General features: G+C 37.1%; 1 protein-coding gene across 1 annotated transcript in view; it reads left to right on the top strand.

Annotated features, from left to right (window-relative positions):
* The window catches only part of LOC145246564 (uncharacterized), an 81,985-nt gene that overhangs the window by 50,961 nt on the left and 13,596 nt on the right, over positions 1-17,428 (top strand). The window contains exons 11-12 of the mRNA XM_080108165.1: positions 13,349-13,388; positions 17,173-17,242. Coding sequence (XP_079964291.1) covers positions 13,349-13,388; positions 17,173-17,242 — 110 coding nt within the window. The remainder of the gene's footprint in view (positions 1-13,348; positions 13,389-17,172; positions 17,243-17,428) is intronic.

Raw genomic sequence — 17,428 nt, 5'->3', positions numbered from 1 at the left:
AAAATTGATCTTCAGGAGTTTACAAGGTGCCTTCAATAAGTTTCCAGACTTTTTTGTACAGGCATTTAAAATTGTTGTAGACTTTTGAAAATTCAGTATCTTATTGTCATACACCTTATGAGATGACTGACAAATTTTTATGATTTCAGGTTCAAATGAACAGCTACAGCAAGAATTGAAATACACTCTACTAAAGCCTGATTGTCACAACTGGTGAATTATAAAAATGTAATCTGGACGTGAGGACAATTTAGAAGAATGTTATGCAATAAAATTCTGTTTTGAACTTAGTAAAAATGCCACAGAAACATATGGAATGCTTCAGACTGCTTTTGGACCATCTTGCATGAACTGTGGATCAGTTTTTGAGTGACATAAGATATTCAAGGATGGCAGGGAGTCTGTGAGGAATGATGAGATGTGTGGGAGAAGTAAGGAAGTCAGACCACCAGTGTTGATTGGCTAAATAAAGAATTTCATGGATAAGGACCATCGTATGTCTACAGAGACAATAAGTGCACAGTTTGATGTCAGTGTGGGAAATGTATACACAATTATTCACAAGGAACTAAAGATGCAGTATCAAGCTTTGTTATATACAGCTTCATCAATTATTAGAGCTGATATGCTGAGGTATGATCTGATTTGACAGTGTATATACATTTGATTATTGCTCTTTTCTGAAACTGTGCGGGTGAGGACTAGATGTTTGCCCAGCTGTTACCTTTATACAACATTATGCTCCTAACATTAGCTCTTCATAGTCTAATATATTTCTTCTGATTATCTGAATAATTCGTTGGCTCATTCTCACATAATCCTTAACCTGATGAACCTCATCCAATGGTGGCTCATCTGTAGATATTGGGAGTGGGGGGCATTTTAGGGTTCCAGTATTTTGGAGAAGACATTTTGAAAGGAAAGCAGTTTAGGTAATAATCAAATGTGAGAGAGTGATAGAAATGTTATACGATAAACAAACAAAATAATGAGTTCCAAAGCAAAAGTTCACAAAAGATATATTTTTTTAAAATGGAAATTTACATAGGAAAACAGAATGTTTGCCAATATTTTAAGAGTCCTAGTAAAACAAGAGGGATTCATTAGCTGAGATATCAAGGAAGCTTGAGTCAATAATTTAAAGGATGTGAAGTATGCATGGGTTTGAAAAATCATAATCAAAACAATTATAGTTGATTAAAAGTTATTAATAAGTCGCATAGCCGCAGCCAAAGTCACCTTCAAGAGACACCAAATTCAGAATACTCTGAACGTATGTATTTTGTTCTTTTATACGGTTATGAGTGCTGAACAATCACCGACAGCATGAGGAAGAAACTAGAAGCAACTGAAACTTGATTCCTGAGGAGAATTTTGAACATATCCTGTACAGAAAAGAAAACAAATCAAGAAGTATTAGAAATGGCAGACACAGAAATATCTCTAACAAGAACAGTACGAAAAAGACAAATGAGATTCATGGGCCATATCTATAGAAAAAGCGCAATAGAACAAATTAGTTTGATGGGAAAGATTGCGGATAGAAGCAGAGGACAGCCAGCGAGAAGCATACATTGACAGTCTGAACAGCTGGGCAACATCGAAAATGATGAGCAACAATGAATTCATGAATGCCTCGAACGAGGGAGATAGATGGAGAGCCGTAGCTGTCAATGCCTGTACCAGGCAAGTTACCATTTGAATTGAATGAATAGATGAATAAGAATCAATGTTCATTTGTTTTCATTCTAGAAAGTTCAGAGAGAAATGTTAGAAAGATTAAAATGAATAAGTTTATACATTTGTTTTCAATCAGCAAATGTGTGAAAGAGTTAATGTGTTGTGTATACAGGGTGGAATGATAAAAGTGTTGTCCTAAAGAAAACAACACGACAGCTTTATTTTAAAACTTTTATTGAAACAATCAATTCAGGTAACTTGATTATGTAGTAGAGTTGACATCTATTCAATGTAGCCACCTTCAGCCTCAATCATCGCCTCGATATGGATCTGGAACTGGGAACATGCCTTTTCCACAAGCGTTGGTGGGAGCTTGGCAAAGACTTGGCAGATGGCAGCGATCAGGCTGGCTTTGATGTGGGAGGTTATGTTGGTGATGTTCTCGACATATGACCAAATGAAGTAGTCCAGTGGGTTTAGGTTGGGGGAGGAGGGGAGCCAGTGAAAGAAGGGTACAAAGTTGTAGCATTCCTTCTGAAGCCAAGCCTGGGTCTTTTTGGACTTGTGGGCCAGTGCCAAGTTTTGCTGCCACACCCAGGGTCTGCCAGCAGCCACCTGATTGCACCAGAGGATCACCAGGTACACTTTGGTGTTGACTTTCAAGCCGACTTCAAGAAACCACACCAAAGACCGTAACCATGTGTGGTCCAATGTATTGAGTTGTACCCTCAAGCATTGAACCATCTGGATTTGCATTTTGAGATCGGTAGAGAGCATGAGTTGTACAGCGGTGCATCATCCTGGATCTCACTCGTTGAACATTGTGTCACTTTCTGATATAATAGAGGCTTCTATTTCTCTTGGGATTTGTACAATGGCCAACTAGTAGATGGTCTGCAGCAAAAAAAAAAGAAAACCTGTTTTCATCAAATGGAAATGGAATCATGTCGTCTTTTCTAAGGTGACAATTTTATTATTTCAGCCCGTATGTGTGTGTATTATAGTGTCAGAATGCATATACGGTTTTTGAAATTTTCTTATTTTGTTCTAGATGGAGATGGGGCATCCTACTAAATGCCAGACATCCACAAGCTATCTCATTAATTCCGAGGGATCTTTTTAAGATTCTTGTCATCCCTTTAAGTGCAATTGTTTGTATCTCTCTTGCACTTGGTTCATCATGTATATTTGTTAAGTAGTTTTTGAAATTATTTTTCAATAGTCTGCTTGCTGCTATAATTACTGGAGTGATGGAGATCTTCCTAAGATTCCAGTTTCTTTTCATGTCGTACATAAAACCTTGATATTTCGTCATCTTTTCCATCTCAGCTCTGTTTAACCCAGCATCATTTGGGGCACTAACTTCTAATAAGGTTGCTTCTTTCTCCTTCATGTTCCATATCACTATGTCAGGTTTACTAGTTCCATTTTGTAGGTACATTGTTGTAAGACTCTTATTGTCATAGTGGATGGTATATGACTTATTTTCAACTGTTCTTTTTGGTATACGATCCCATGATTTGTTGCTATATTTGATATTTAACCTTATACAGATGGCCCAACGGAGATATTTACATGCTCCGTTGTGTTGCATTATATATTAGTTGTCCCCCAACAGAACGTGGATGTCAGATGGCTTATATTCTCTACTTCTGTGTGGCAGAACCTACACTTGTTGTCATTGCTGAGATCACCCATCTTCTTAAAATTGTTGGTTATTAAGCTTTGATCTTGGGCAGCTATTATAATCTTCACTTTCTTTTTTTTTTTTTTTACATGGAGGTCACCACTTATCAAGGCCCAGAAGCCACTTGTGTATCAGGGTTATTGTGTGTACAGTAATCAATGGGAGAGTATCGTAGTAATAGTATTAGTGATTTGATAAAGTGTCATCACTTAAGGGGGCGGTTCATCAGGTATTTGTTTGTGTTGGACTTGAAGACATTCGAGTTGAAGTTGGGAGGGAAACGGGCAAGCGGCAGAGAGTTCCACAGGCATGCAGTTCTAAGAAAGAAACTTTGTTCATGGAATCTACGTTTTGATTTAGGCACAGATAAAGAGTGGGGAAAATTATTGACAATGGTTTCAGTTAGACGGTTGTTTTTCATGAAAGATTGGCGAGGGGGATCAGAGATTGGAGCTCAGACGAGCACTTGTCATGGAAATAACGATAAAACAAAGATAGGCTCGCAACGTCTCTTCTGTGGGAAACAGGTTGCAGGGAAGAGAAAAGGGATCCCCCACTAAGCCACAAAGTCTATTTTGTACTCTGTCAAGGCAGAATAGGCTGTTTTTAGCAGCTCCTGCCCAGATGTGGCAGCAGTACTCCATCCTTGGACGTACTTGGCTTTTATATAAATAGAGAATTGCATCATTAGTGAGATATTTTCTGGAGCGGTAGAAGGATCCCACCATTTTCCCAGCGACCTTGGCCACAGACTTGATGTATGTGTTCCATTTAAGATCAGGAGTAAAGGTCAAACCTAGAAGCTTATCAAAACATGAGGCCTCCCCTAAACGAGAGCCATCCATTTCAATTGATGCCAGATGGGGATCAGTGTTTATGATGTAAGGATAGGAGCTTGGTTTTAGATGCATTAAAGGTGACCAGCCACCTCTTCCCCCACTGTACCACGCGTTCAAGATCTGAGGAGAGAGAATCAGAGAGAACGTTGTCATTTACGGCCTTTGATGTGTTGCCATAGATGGTTGTGTCATCAGCATAGATGTCAACGAATGATTTAAGTATGTGTTTTAGGAGATCATTAATGTAGATCAGGAAGCGAGCTGGGCTCAGGATGGACCCCTGAGGGACTCCAGTATTAATACTGTGGGCCTCTTATTTCTGCCCATCAACCTCTTATAAGCCTATCAGAGAGAAATGATTTAATGATTGAGAAAACATTTCCAGTTATACTGTAGCTGGAAATCTTGTGAAGTAGGCCTTTATGCCATACCTTATCGAAGGCCTTTGATATGTCAAGAGCAATTGCCCTAGAAATGAAGCCTTTGTTGAGAGATTCACTAATCCTATGAGATATAACCATAGCACGTCTGCTGTAGATCTAGCAGATCGGAAACCATATTGCATGTCACTAAAAAGGTTATTTCTGCTGAGGTGGTTGACTACTTCTCTATTTAATATGGATTCCAGCAACTTACTCATGACACACAGGAGACTTATTGGTCTGTACTGAGAGGGAGATGACTTTTCACCTGAATTCTTAAATACAGGGCATACTGATGAGGTTTTCCAGGGTGTTGGAAAGCGCTTCTACTTAAGGCAACGCTTAAACAGTTTTGTAAGTATGGGGGTAAGTTCAGGTTTAAGCTTTTTTAACACTATAATTGGAATACCGTCAGGGCCAGTTGCTTTACTGGAATCAAGGTTCTTGATTAGCTTGGCGACCTCATGCACAGATATTTGTATGTTGCATAGCGTGTTGTCTGTTATAGGAGGAAATATGGGGAGTTGATGGCCTTCGTCGCATAGGGTAGAATTTGCTGCAAAGTTCTTGGCAAATAGTTTGGCCTTGTCTGATGCTGATGAGATGACCTGGTCCATTGATAATTGTTGGGATAGAACGCCTGCTTCTGTTCAGGATCCTATTTGCTGTTTGCCAAAATTGGTGGGAACCAAGCCACTGCTCAGCTACTTTGGATTTAACGGATTGAGCATATAGCTTTCTTGCATTTTTTATTATTCTTTTACAGTGATTGTTGGCAGTCCTGAAAGCAGCTTTAGTTTACTTGATCATAATGGAGGGATTCTCTTTTTAACCAGTCGATAGACACTTCTTTATTTATATAGTCCTGGGTAAATTCATCCAGAAAATACTTGGCATGCTGTTTGTGGGCCCATTCTTCCAGTTTTTGGAATTGGAGGTCTTAATCTATTTTTAACGACTCTTTGGAGCTATTTCCAAAGAAGACTTGTTTTTTGATTCTGTCTTATTTGTCAGACAGTCTTGTTCAAAATGTTTGGTCAGTTTCGCAATAGAAGTTATTCTGCCGGCTCTTGTTTTGTGATGTTGATGTACCATCATGAGATTTAAATTCTGGGACCTCATCAGATATTTCCTGGTGGCACAATGTTGATGATCAATTTCTGAGAGACCCATACTTTTAGGCAGACATTAGTTTCTGTATGTTATTCAGTACAATGTCAACATTTTCCTCGTTTTAGTGTCTAGTTTGTTTATATCTTTCATGGCGAGTCAATACTGCCAAAGCTGTATGTTATCACAGATATGGCCAGTTGGTTAATGTTTTTGTTTGTAAGTTCTGTTTTACAAATTTTTCTTACTTAGCATGTATGTATTCACTGGGAAATTTTTCCTTATCTTGAATCCTTTTCTTCTAGACCAAGGTATTTGTATTATTCCTGCTCTTCTTGCGCTTTAATGTCAGTATCTTCATCAAACTGTATGGCTTTCTTCCCAGTTCTGATGGAGCACTTACCACATTATCCAGACCAAAACTCATTCCAATATATTTGGAGAAGGTATGTACGATTTGCAAGGGTTGGCTTGTCAATATCTGATCTAGCAGACAGCTTGAGGTCATCCATGAAGAACAGGTGATTGACGTGTGTGTGTGCGTGTGTGTGTGTGTGTGTGTGTGTGTGAGAGAGAGAGAGAGAGTAAGATTTGAGAAATGCTTCCCCAATTCCTAACAGAGGGGTGAGAAAAGCTGGTGTAAAGCAGATGTTAACTTTGTCGTGAACTTTGTCGTGAACTTTGTCGTGAACTTTGGCTCAAACTTTTTGTTGAAGAAAAAAATTATTTTTTATGTATTTGGGGTGAATCAAAACCGCAAATTTAATAAATTCAAATACACTTGATTGGCTTAAAATGTTTTTAGTAATTCAATTGAGTGCATGCGCAGAGATATATGCACAGAAACGATTTTAAGTATTTTCATTTTGGACATCGTACTGTGACACTGCAGTATCCCCATTCAGTTTCACAGCATATTTTCACTTTTTACTTCATTTAATTTTATAGTTTTTTTGGTTTTTTTAAATCTAAGAGTGTGATTTTTTGGTTAAAAAACAAGCACTCTTTCACAACGTGTGAAATGTTTTATTAATTTATTGCTAAAATCATGCTTTTCCAGCATTAATTGATCATTTTTAAATTTTATTTTATTTAAAGGATAAATATTATACAATGTATAAATATTACAGAAAGGCAGTTGTTCAGTAAAAGTTTCATTTTATACATGTTACAACAATCAATATAAACATTTAATGTATGACTGTCCTATTCTTGTAACAGAACGTGAACATGCATATGGCGGTTATATGCAAATACTGAGCCATGTGCGAAATTATGTCATGGTAAGGAAAAAGAAAACGACTATAAAAAAGAGAGAGATCACATTAGAGATGTGGATGACGTTTGAGAGGATAAAAAGAAGGTGCACAATCACGTTTTATTTGGGGAAAGTAAATGTTGTTATTACAAAAATAAAAGGAGTTGAGTTATTACTTGTTCTATGTTCCTTGCGACGTAGACTGTGTACAACATGTGGATCCTGTGTGTAAACGTGTGTACTACATTATATTCTGAATAATCCAACCGACAAATGTAAATTTGATCAGATTCCCTGCTCGTTGAGAGCAGACTCAAAGCATTCCTTCAAATATTGAGGATGGAGTGGTACTTGTAGATCTAAGTTAACTCACAATGATCACTGCTGTATGTTGAAAGTCCGATAAATCTTGGCTTTTTATTATTTCCCCACTACTCCCCAGCGGCATGCCACTGGATCAAAGCAATGCAGGAAAAAATTGATCCTCTAAAAAAAAATGTTTACCAGTTAACATCTTTACCTAAAGGCAAAATGACAGTGAATCGTAGATGAGTGTACAAAAACAAAGAAAACTCTGATGGTTTCCCAAAATACAAGGCAAGATTCATCGCAAGGAACTATAACCAAACCTAAGGAGTAGATTATTTAGAAACTTTCTCCCCGACAGTCGACATCACATCGGTTTGCATACTAATGCAAATGGCTACCCAGTATGATCTCATTGTACATCAAATGAATGTGAAAACAGCATATCCCCATGCCCCAATCCATTATGAAATTTATGTGGAGCAGTCAGAGGGATTTAAAGTAAAATGGAAAACAGATGAGAAACAAATATATATGCTAAACAAATCCCTATATATACCGCTCAAGACAATTGGGTAGAAACTGGAATCAAACCCTGCATGACTGCCTCACCAAACATAACTTTACCAAGTAGATCATTGCGTAAATATATGTCACAATGATAAAGAAAGAGTTATTATCATCTTATGGGTTGATGATTTAATTATCACTGCCGATAACATCGATTCACTAAACATCACCAAACAGTTGCTAATGTCAGAGTTCAAAATGAAAGTCCTGGAAAAACTCCATCATTTCCTAGGGATAGATTTCAAAATAGCCAAAGGCTATATATAAATGAGCTGAGAAAAGTATGCAAAAAAAATACTAGAAAGGTTCAACATATTTGACTGTAAACCTAGAACAACATCATGAAAACAAAATTTGAATTCAATCAGCAATAACTCCGATGACATAATCAACCCTAGAAAATATTATGAAGTTGTCAGTAATTCATTTGACGATCTGTACTCGGCCAAATCTGAGTCAGAAAACTATCACAACACCTATCCAAACCACATGAATAGCACTGGACAACAGCTAAGCATGTACTAAGGTACATAAAGTACTACCTACGCTATGCAAAAATGCATAACCAACTTCAGCTAATTGCATACAGCGATGCCAATTGGGCATCAAACTAATGCAACAAATGAAGCACATCTGGGTACTGTTTCAGTTTAACCCAAAATGGACTATCTCTTTCTTAGAGATCAAAAACACATCCCACCGTTGCGTTATATACATGCAAAGCTGAATACATGGCGCTAGCAAAAACTAATCAAGAAGGTATGTACCTCATACAGCTATGATACACAGAAATAGACATATTAAAACAAAGTGCTATAACACTTTCCAAGGACCCTAGACACCGACAAAGGTGTAAACATATGGATATAAAAATACCATTTTATTAGGGTGCCCTAAATAACGAGAGTATAAAGATAATTTATTGTCCCACAACAAATATGCTAGCTGACATCATGACAAAACCTCCAACTCGAGCAAAACTAGAAAAATGTAAAGGACTTTTATTTGGACTTTAAATTTGTTTACCGATATGACACTCTTACACATTTTTTCTTTTAAAATAAAAACAATATAACATTCTAAGAGCAAATGGGGGTGTTAAAAATCCGATAATTCATGTTGGAAGTCCGATAACTCTTGTCTTTTCATTATCTCCCTTGGTTTGTAAATATTCCATAATCCTTTGCTTGTGTCCAATAAAGATTTCTTTTCTCTATCGTTTATACTTGTTGTAAATTTTCCTCCCTGGAATTTCTGCTCATTTTTTCATCTCTTCCACTCACAATGCAACTCACAACATTGTGCCATGACATTGATATATTTATTATTATATGATGTGTTAAGTTTCATGTAGTCGAACCAATCATTTTACTCGTCTCCATGGCGATCAGTTGGAATACAAATCTGTTGAGAAGACATGTTGATCTTTTGTGGCTTTCTACCAATGCTGCCACATGGCCAGCTTTTGTCCGCAATTATTTTGAAAACAATTTTTAAATAGAAATATTCAATAAAAACGAAACTGGTACTGACATATGGAAAACTTAAATTCAAATGATGTTTTTGTTCTTAATGTTTCATTTTTTCAAACTTGAATATTCAAACTTTTTTCAAAATTGAATATTTCAACTTTTTCAAACGTTAATATTTTACATTTTAAAGGTTTTATTTTAGTTTTGTTTCACAAATAAGACGTTTTTTACACTTTCTTATTGGTCCCCGACAAAAGGAGGGTGGACTTGTAAATTCACCTGTGTCTGTTCATCCGTTCGTCTGTCCGCACTTTTCTCAATAACTACGCCTTAGAATTTTTTAAAATTTTGCACAAACATTAAACATGATATGAATGAAAAAGCAACAGAACGGATTTTCTGGGAAAATTCCTGTTGCTCTCCCCCCCCCCCCCAGGTGTGCCTTTCAGGTTAAAACTTTCTGAACAGTTGTAACTAACTGATTTCTATATAATTTTGTTTGTCTGTACCTCGCAATAATTCTTGAGTGTGCCCCAGGGGCTCTTTTAGGGCTAATAAAAACACTCCATTTTTGGGACTATTTTACCATATTTGTCCAAAATTTTCTGTGTATGTCGCTTTAGCAGTTTTGCATGGTGCTGAACTTAAATTTAAATATGTTAAGGCCTTGGGGACTTTTGGGGCTAAATGGGGTGGGGCAAATGATGGACTTAGTCATTTCTTTTCTTGCATGGTGCAGAACTCAAATTTACATATGTTAAGGCTTAAAACTGCACCGTTTGTTCATTTTCACCAGGATTTGACATTACCTGGGGACTTTTGGGGGCTAAATGGGGAGGTGGGACAAATGATGGACTTAGTCATTTCTTTTTTTGCCTTCTTCACTGTGCACTCACAGGGAACCATGCATGCTTCACTTGTTTTACTTTTATTCACCCTAATCAACGCATTATTGTCACTTGGACGCAAGGTGTTGCTGATGTATTCTGCTCTGCTCTCTGGTTAAAGAAAAAACACCACAAATTTTTAGAAAAATAAAATATATTTATTTCTGTTCACAATGCTGAATTTAGTTTATTCATATACCGGTGAGTTGCAACAAGTGGGAGCTTAGGTGGTGAGGGACAGAGGTGGGTGGAGGTGACGGTGCGAGCTTCAGACAGGCACGTGTGTTGTGGTCGGCTGTCTCTCTCTGACTGACTCAAGCGAGCTGAGTTATTATTGTATATCGTCTCACGTTCTCTCACCTGCGTGTCAACGATTTTGATCTCTGATCTCATCACCATACATCTGGCGTCTCGGTGACAGCTTGCTTCCTGATTTCCCGTACAATGCACCCGTGACACTCCTCCCCCACAAATTCAATATATATATATATATATATATATATATATATATATATATATATATATATATATATATATATTGTTTTTCTATCATACAATCAACATTTCAGAACAATTTTATACATCGAAAATGTCTGAATAAAGGAAAACAAGCATTTTTACATGTATTTCACATCACAACAGCTGTTGGAAAACTGCTTCTGTGCTACCAGTATTCAAGAATTCTGGCGAAAGAACTGGCCCATCAAATTATCGCTCCATTAGCCTCCTCTCACTTTTTGCCAACATATTTGAGACCATAATTAACCATGCTCTAGTCCGGCACCTTACAGATGCTAAACTTCTGACTGACAAACAATATGAATTTAGACAAGCCCGTTCCACAGCTGACATTTTCACTGTAATCTCTGAACGTATATACCATTCACTGGACAAAGCAGGGGAGGGCAGAGCGGTAGGTCTAGATATATCTAAGACTTTTGACAGGGTATGGCATGAGGGTCTCCTCAGGAAAATTAAATCATACGGTATCACTGGTAGAATACTTAACATAATTAAATCCTTCTTAGATAAGAGAAAAATCCAGGTTGTCCTTGACGGTCATACATCTAAACAGTGTGATATAAATGCGGGAGTGCCGCAGGGGTCTATCCTTGGATCTCTATTGTTCCTAATATTTATTAATGACCTCCCCGACAAAACTGCCTCTGATATGGGTATATATGCTGATGACACCACACTCTATAACAGGCATGACAGGAAAACAAATGAACACATAACTAAAGAAATGGCAAAAACACTAGAGGAAGACCTCCAATCTGTAGTGGAATGGAGACATAAATGGATGGTCACATTCAATGCTGCCAAGACTGAACTGGTTTCCTTCAATAACTACAAGAAACCTTCTCTGCCACCAACAGCAATGGCCAGTGACTCCCTGTCTGAGAGTACATCTTTCAAACTGCTTGGCCTAACGTTCACAGGAAACATGAGTTGAAACAATTATATTGAAAACGTTGCCAGGGCCGCTGCGAAAAAGGTAGGCGCTCTCTACCATGCTAGAAAACTACTGACACCTGAAAGTATCCTGTACCTCTATAAAGCCACCATTCGCCCATGTATGGAGTATTGTTGTCACATTTGGGCTGGTGCATCTGCTGCTAGTCTCTTGCTCCTAGACAAGGTTCAAAGAGTCGCCAATCTGATAGGCCCTGAACTGGCATCTAATCTTCAGCCTCTGTCCCATCGACGAAACGTTGCATCCCTCTGCCTGTTCTACAACTATTTTAACGGTGAATGCTCTGACGAACTGCAGACACTTGTGCCCCCACGACGTAGACACCCTCGACAACCCAACAGGCAGCTAAATCCCACCCTCACACAGTAGAGATCCCTAGATGTAAAAGATCTTTCTACTCCAGTAGTTTCTTCCCCAGAACCGCTAGACTCTGGAATTCCATTCCAGGTCCCTGCTTCCCTAACTGTACTGACATGCAGAAGTTCAAGTGTAACGTGAACCGACATCTTGCTGCCCAAATCCTAACATAGTGCCCCAGTAGTTGCTGCCCCTAATAGTAGCCCCCTACACCAAAGTGGCAATGTGCCTTGTTTGGGGTGAAAATGTAATAAAAAAAACAAAACAAAAAAAACAACAACAATGAACAATTAATGTCTTACGTAAGAGAACGAAAAAAATGATTCCTCTCTTTCTTTTTCCACCCAGTTTTTTTTCTTTAGATGATGCATTACACATCCGTACACACAAAATAGTCAAATATACAGTTTTTTGTTCGTTATTATTATTATTCCACAAACACACCCGATGCATGGTGAAAACCCATTCGATGTTAATCGCGTTGTAATTAAAAGAAAAAAACATCGGTTGGTGACACTTGATCACCCCGTGCATGCTCTGCTGCGTGTCAACGATTTTGATCTCTGACCTCATCACCATACATCCGGCGTCTCGGTGACAGCTTGCTTCCCGCTTTCTTGTACAATGCACCCGTGACACTACTATGTGGAACCATGTCTACAGTGGAACTATAGAGGGAGTTGAGCAGTGAAATATCTGTTCACATTACATTTAAACTTCTGTGTGTTAGTACAGTTAGGGAATAAGGTAACAGGGATGAAATTCCAAAGGCTAGGGATTTATATAGTGAAGGAATGGGATTTTATTGCTTGTCGGATTAATTGTCGAGAGGGTACAAGAACTATGAGTTTGTCAGAGCACATTTCATTAAAGTACTTGTAAAATAGGTACAGGGATTTTGCATTTCGAAAGACAAGCAACAAAATCCCACCCCTTCATTATAGAGATGCCTAGATATCAGAAAGCCTTCTACTCTAATAGTTTCTTTCCTCGAACTTCTAGACTTTGGAATTCCTTCCCAGGCCCCTGCTTCCCTGACTGTATTGACATGCAAAAGTTCAAATGTAATGTGAACAGACATTACACTGTTCAACTCACTACATATGGTCCCAAATAGCAACCCCTTATGTCCAAGTGACACCGTACTTTGTTTGGGGTGACTACGAGTTAAAAAAAAAAAAGGTGGAACCACTGGCCTTGAATATTTAGTTTACATATAATTCTTAAAAACATTTTGTTCAATTTAATAACTAAAATGTATTTTCTTTTTTTTCTTTTTCTAGATCTCAATTATCTGACTCTAGAAGTAACCTGTTAAACATGGTAAGAAAAATATATTATTTATTTCATGCAAATAAGTGTACATTACACGTTCAAGTAATAGCATATACATTTGTATACTGTTCGCGTTTGTACTGAAATCCTATGACCTTTAGCATTACATATTGAACTAGCCTGGGTGCCCGGCGTTGGCCGGGTGTTTGGAGGTGTGTGTTAAGCAAAAAAAGTGTTAGTAGGCAGGCAGGCTCAAACCTGCACCACGAAGGAGGAAAAGAACGTAAAAAAAAAAGTGACATCTTGCTGTTGTGTTCATCGCCAAACCGGAAGTGACGAATGTTTAAATTAAGGCTAGTCAATCGAAAAGAGGGGATGACTTTCGAAACTATTGGCAAAAAAAGCAATCCCTCACTGTAGAAAAGTGCCCAGTTGAGGGTGAAGGAATTAATGTTTTTAGCCAATTTTTTTATATTTATCATCTAAAGGGTCGGGCTTCAAAACGATACCAATCTTGTGAAAATCCATCACCTCTGTCGAAAGTTTTAGACAGACATACAAACATACATACATATATTTAAACAGACAGGTGAGATTTATATAATAGACTAGCGGAGTTACCCAAAAGTTGGCTGGGTAAATGAAAAAAAAAGTTTTAATAGGAAGGTAGGATTGAACCCCGAAGCTTTGAAGCGAAGGTGGAAATGAAAGGGAAAAACAGACAGACACCTAACCATCTCGGCCACGAGGGGAGAGGAACTGATAAGCACATTAAGTGAAGGGTTATAAAGCAAAATAAGCAGGTGTGAGGAAGTAGCGTGATGTCTGACCTAGTTTTGCGCTGGAAGCCAGATCATTCGCTTTTCGAAGACGCGGCAAACTGGTAAAAGTCATGCAAATTAAATACACACACGACTCTCGTTGTTAAGTCGTAGTTATTTTGATTTAGACGCAATATAAAAAGTTTTAAGAAGGAGTGAGCCGACCAAGAATCACGGCGAAAAAAGCTTTTTACAGACATACACAAAAAGCGAACATACATACACACACACACACATTTTCGCTTTTATATATATAGATGACCTTGAAAAAGATGAAAACAGGAAGTTGGTTGTCAAATGAATCAAAGGTTAAAAGTTGATTCTATTTACTTGCCTCCCCACAAGGGTAGAGTTAGACACAAGGTCAGTTATTGATATCTATGATAATTAGTGTGTAGAAGACAGAAATAGAATTAAGGAGATCATGTGATAATTAGCAGGTGAGTGTTGCAGTGGGCCAATGGTTGGGTGTTGATCGGCCATACAATTAAGAAAATAGACACAGGCAAAATATGTCAAATGTTTGTGAGGGAGAGAGTTAGTCAACCTGGAAGGATGTTGTTGCTGAGCTTGACTTCTTACAGTGAGTATGAAGTCAAGAGATTCAATATTGGTTGTTGACTGAGTTTGTTGAGATGTTCAGAGTCAGGGTTGATCAGGTCTAGACGATATGTCATCTTCTTTGCCATCCATTGCCTGTTTGGAAAAATTGCGTCAGGATCACAACTTAGTTGTACAGTTGATCATCATTCAATGATCTGACTCACTGCAACCAGATGTTTTTATTCATATTCTTTGAATTCAGTGTCATTTTCAGAACGTTTTGGTCGATGTAACCTTTGACTCATTCCATTAGGGAGTGCCATGTCAAGATGCTAAGAGTCTTTTCAGAGAAGTCTCCACAGCAGGGACACACCAAGTTACACTCCTCGGCAAGCGATCTTACCAACCAAAAAAATGGAAACAGTTCTTAAAAGCATCTTTTAAGAATTTCAGTTTGAAAATAGGCAGAATGACTTTGAAAACATGTGTAAGATGCAATTTTTTTTTTTTTATCAAAAAACATTAATTTTTTTTTACATGCTTTTAAAGTTCTATGCAAAACTGATTTTGATTGCACTAAGAAGAAAGGACTCTTCTACTAATAAAAAGATAATACCTTTTTATTTGCGATGATCCACTTTGGTCTTTGATGAATGTTATTTTATTTGTAAAAAAAAAAAAAATTAAAAATTAAAAGAATTAGCTTCAATAAAAAAAAAATATTTGCATCTTATACTTGTTTTTAGAAGTATTTTACTTATTTTCAAATTTACCATATTATAAATTTTATAACCAAAACCATCTTACCCAAATTTGCTTCCGGATATCTTCAAAACTTCTAATGTGAAAAATTGTTGAGAAAAAATATTTGTTGTAGTTTCAGCCATAGCTTTCTTTGATGAAGAACTTGTTAATGATTATGACAAAAATTACATTGATAGATTTAAAGAATCTATTGAGTTCAACAAGAACTCTTATTTGATATAGCAACCTCAGCCTGAAGACAAGATTGATTCCATACCTTCTAATTACTATGTGGATTTAAAGTACTTGACAGAATAATGCTTTTGCTAAAGAAAAAAAAATTGGATAATGGTTATAACAATATTTATTATGTACAAGAGTTCAAAGGGATGGATTGAAGTTGTCCTGCAAGATTTCCGTGAATACAGCCTTCAGATCTGATCGACTAGTACCCAAGTGAGGATTTACGCTTTCATTTATTTGATAGATTCAAAAATGTATAATTTTGGATGTTATTTTCACAATGTTGCAGTTGATATAACTTCCAACCTTCTTCAAGTATAAGGTGTTTTTTTTAGAGCCAACAAACTTTAAATCCACAACTCTATTTTCATTAATTGAAGATTTGTCAACTATTGGTTATTTTGACTTTTTTGTTTTTTTTGTTTACACAGTGATCACCACTTATCAAGGCCTGGAAGCCACTCAGGGATAAGGGTTATTGCAAGTACATTACGTTAGTGTGGAGATTTGATGAAGTGTTTACTTAAGGGGGCGGTTCATTAGGAATTTGTTAACATTGGACTTGAAGACATCCAAGTTGTAGTCCGGTGGGAAGCAGGCAGATGGAACAGAGTTCCACAGGTGTGCAGTTCTAAGAAAGAAGCTTTGTTCATGGAATCCGCGTTTTGATTTAGGCACAGATACAGAGTGGGGGAAATTTTTCACAGTGGATTCAGCTAGACGGGTGTTTTTCGTGAAAGATTGGCGAGGGGGGATCAGAGATTGGAGTTCAGACGAGCACCTGCCATGGAAATAACGATAAAACAAGACTTCGTTTGATAATTCATCATGTTGTTATAGCAGGATGGAGCCACATGCCACAAAGTGTGCAATATGATCAATTTACTGAGATAAATATTCGATGAACGAATAATTTCACCAAATGAACCTATCAACTGGCCACCTTATTTGTGCAATTTAAATTCATTAGATTATTTTTCTTTGGGATTATGTAAAATCCTATGTCTACACTGATAAACCAGGTACAATAGACTACTTGGAAGATAACATTTGATGTGTTATTGCTGAAATACAGCCTAATTTAATGTGTAATGTTGTGAAAATATAAACCTCTAGATTACACTCTATCTGTGCAAGCCATGGGGAGCATATACCTGAAATTATATTTAAATTATAAATGCCAAAAATTAATCTTTGGAATAAACAACATATTTATATGATAGAAATATTTTTCTGTGATTTATTTTCATTTAATTTAAAGTTCAATGTCTCTCTAAAAAAAAACCTTTACATCTTGCCAAACTCAAGAATTAACATAAAGATTCCCAAGTTTGACAAGATACAAGTGAACAAAGTCAGATGCTATGTTGCTGCAACATTGTAAGAATCCGAGATGAGAACAGTAGTCAGAATGATTCAATTGTCAATCCACATCTAATAAAATTATTATCACTTTCTTTTGTTTTTGTTTTTTTATCTAGAGTGGAAATTTTCTACCTCAGATGTCAGGTCGGGTCTCCATCAGAACACCTCCATGTGAAGGAAGAATTGGTAAGTGCCTAACGAACCAGCAACAAATAGTTAATGTTCATGTTTAAGAAAGACTGGCTTAAAATATTTAACGTTTTGCAAATGGCCACTGAACACTTTCATCATTATCTTAATGTCTTTCTTACATGCTGGCATGTGTTTGACAACTTTTAGAAATTGCCTTCCAAACTAACATATCTCTGACCA

The sequence above is a fragment of the Euprymna scolopes genome, chromosome 24 (genome assembly GCF_053919585.1).
Source record: "Euprymna scolopes isolate OS-2025 chromosome 24, ASM5391958v1, whole genome shotgun sequence".
NCBI classification, from domain to species: domain Eukaryota; kingdom Metazoa; phylum Mollusca; class Cephalopoda; order Sepiida; family Sepiolidae; genus Euprymna; species Euprymna scolopes.
This window is presented reverse-complemented; position numbering and strand designations above follow the sequence as displayed.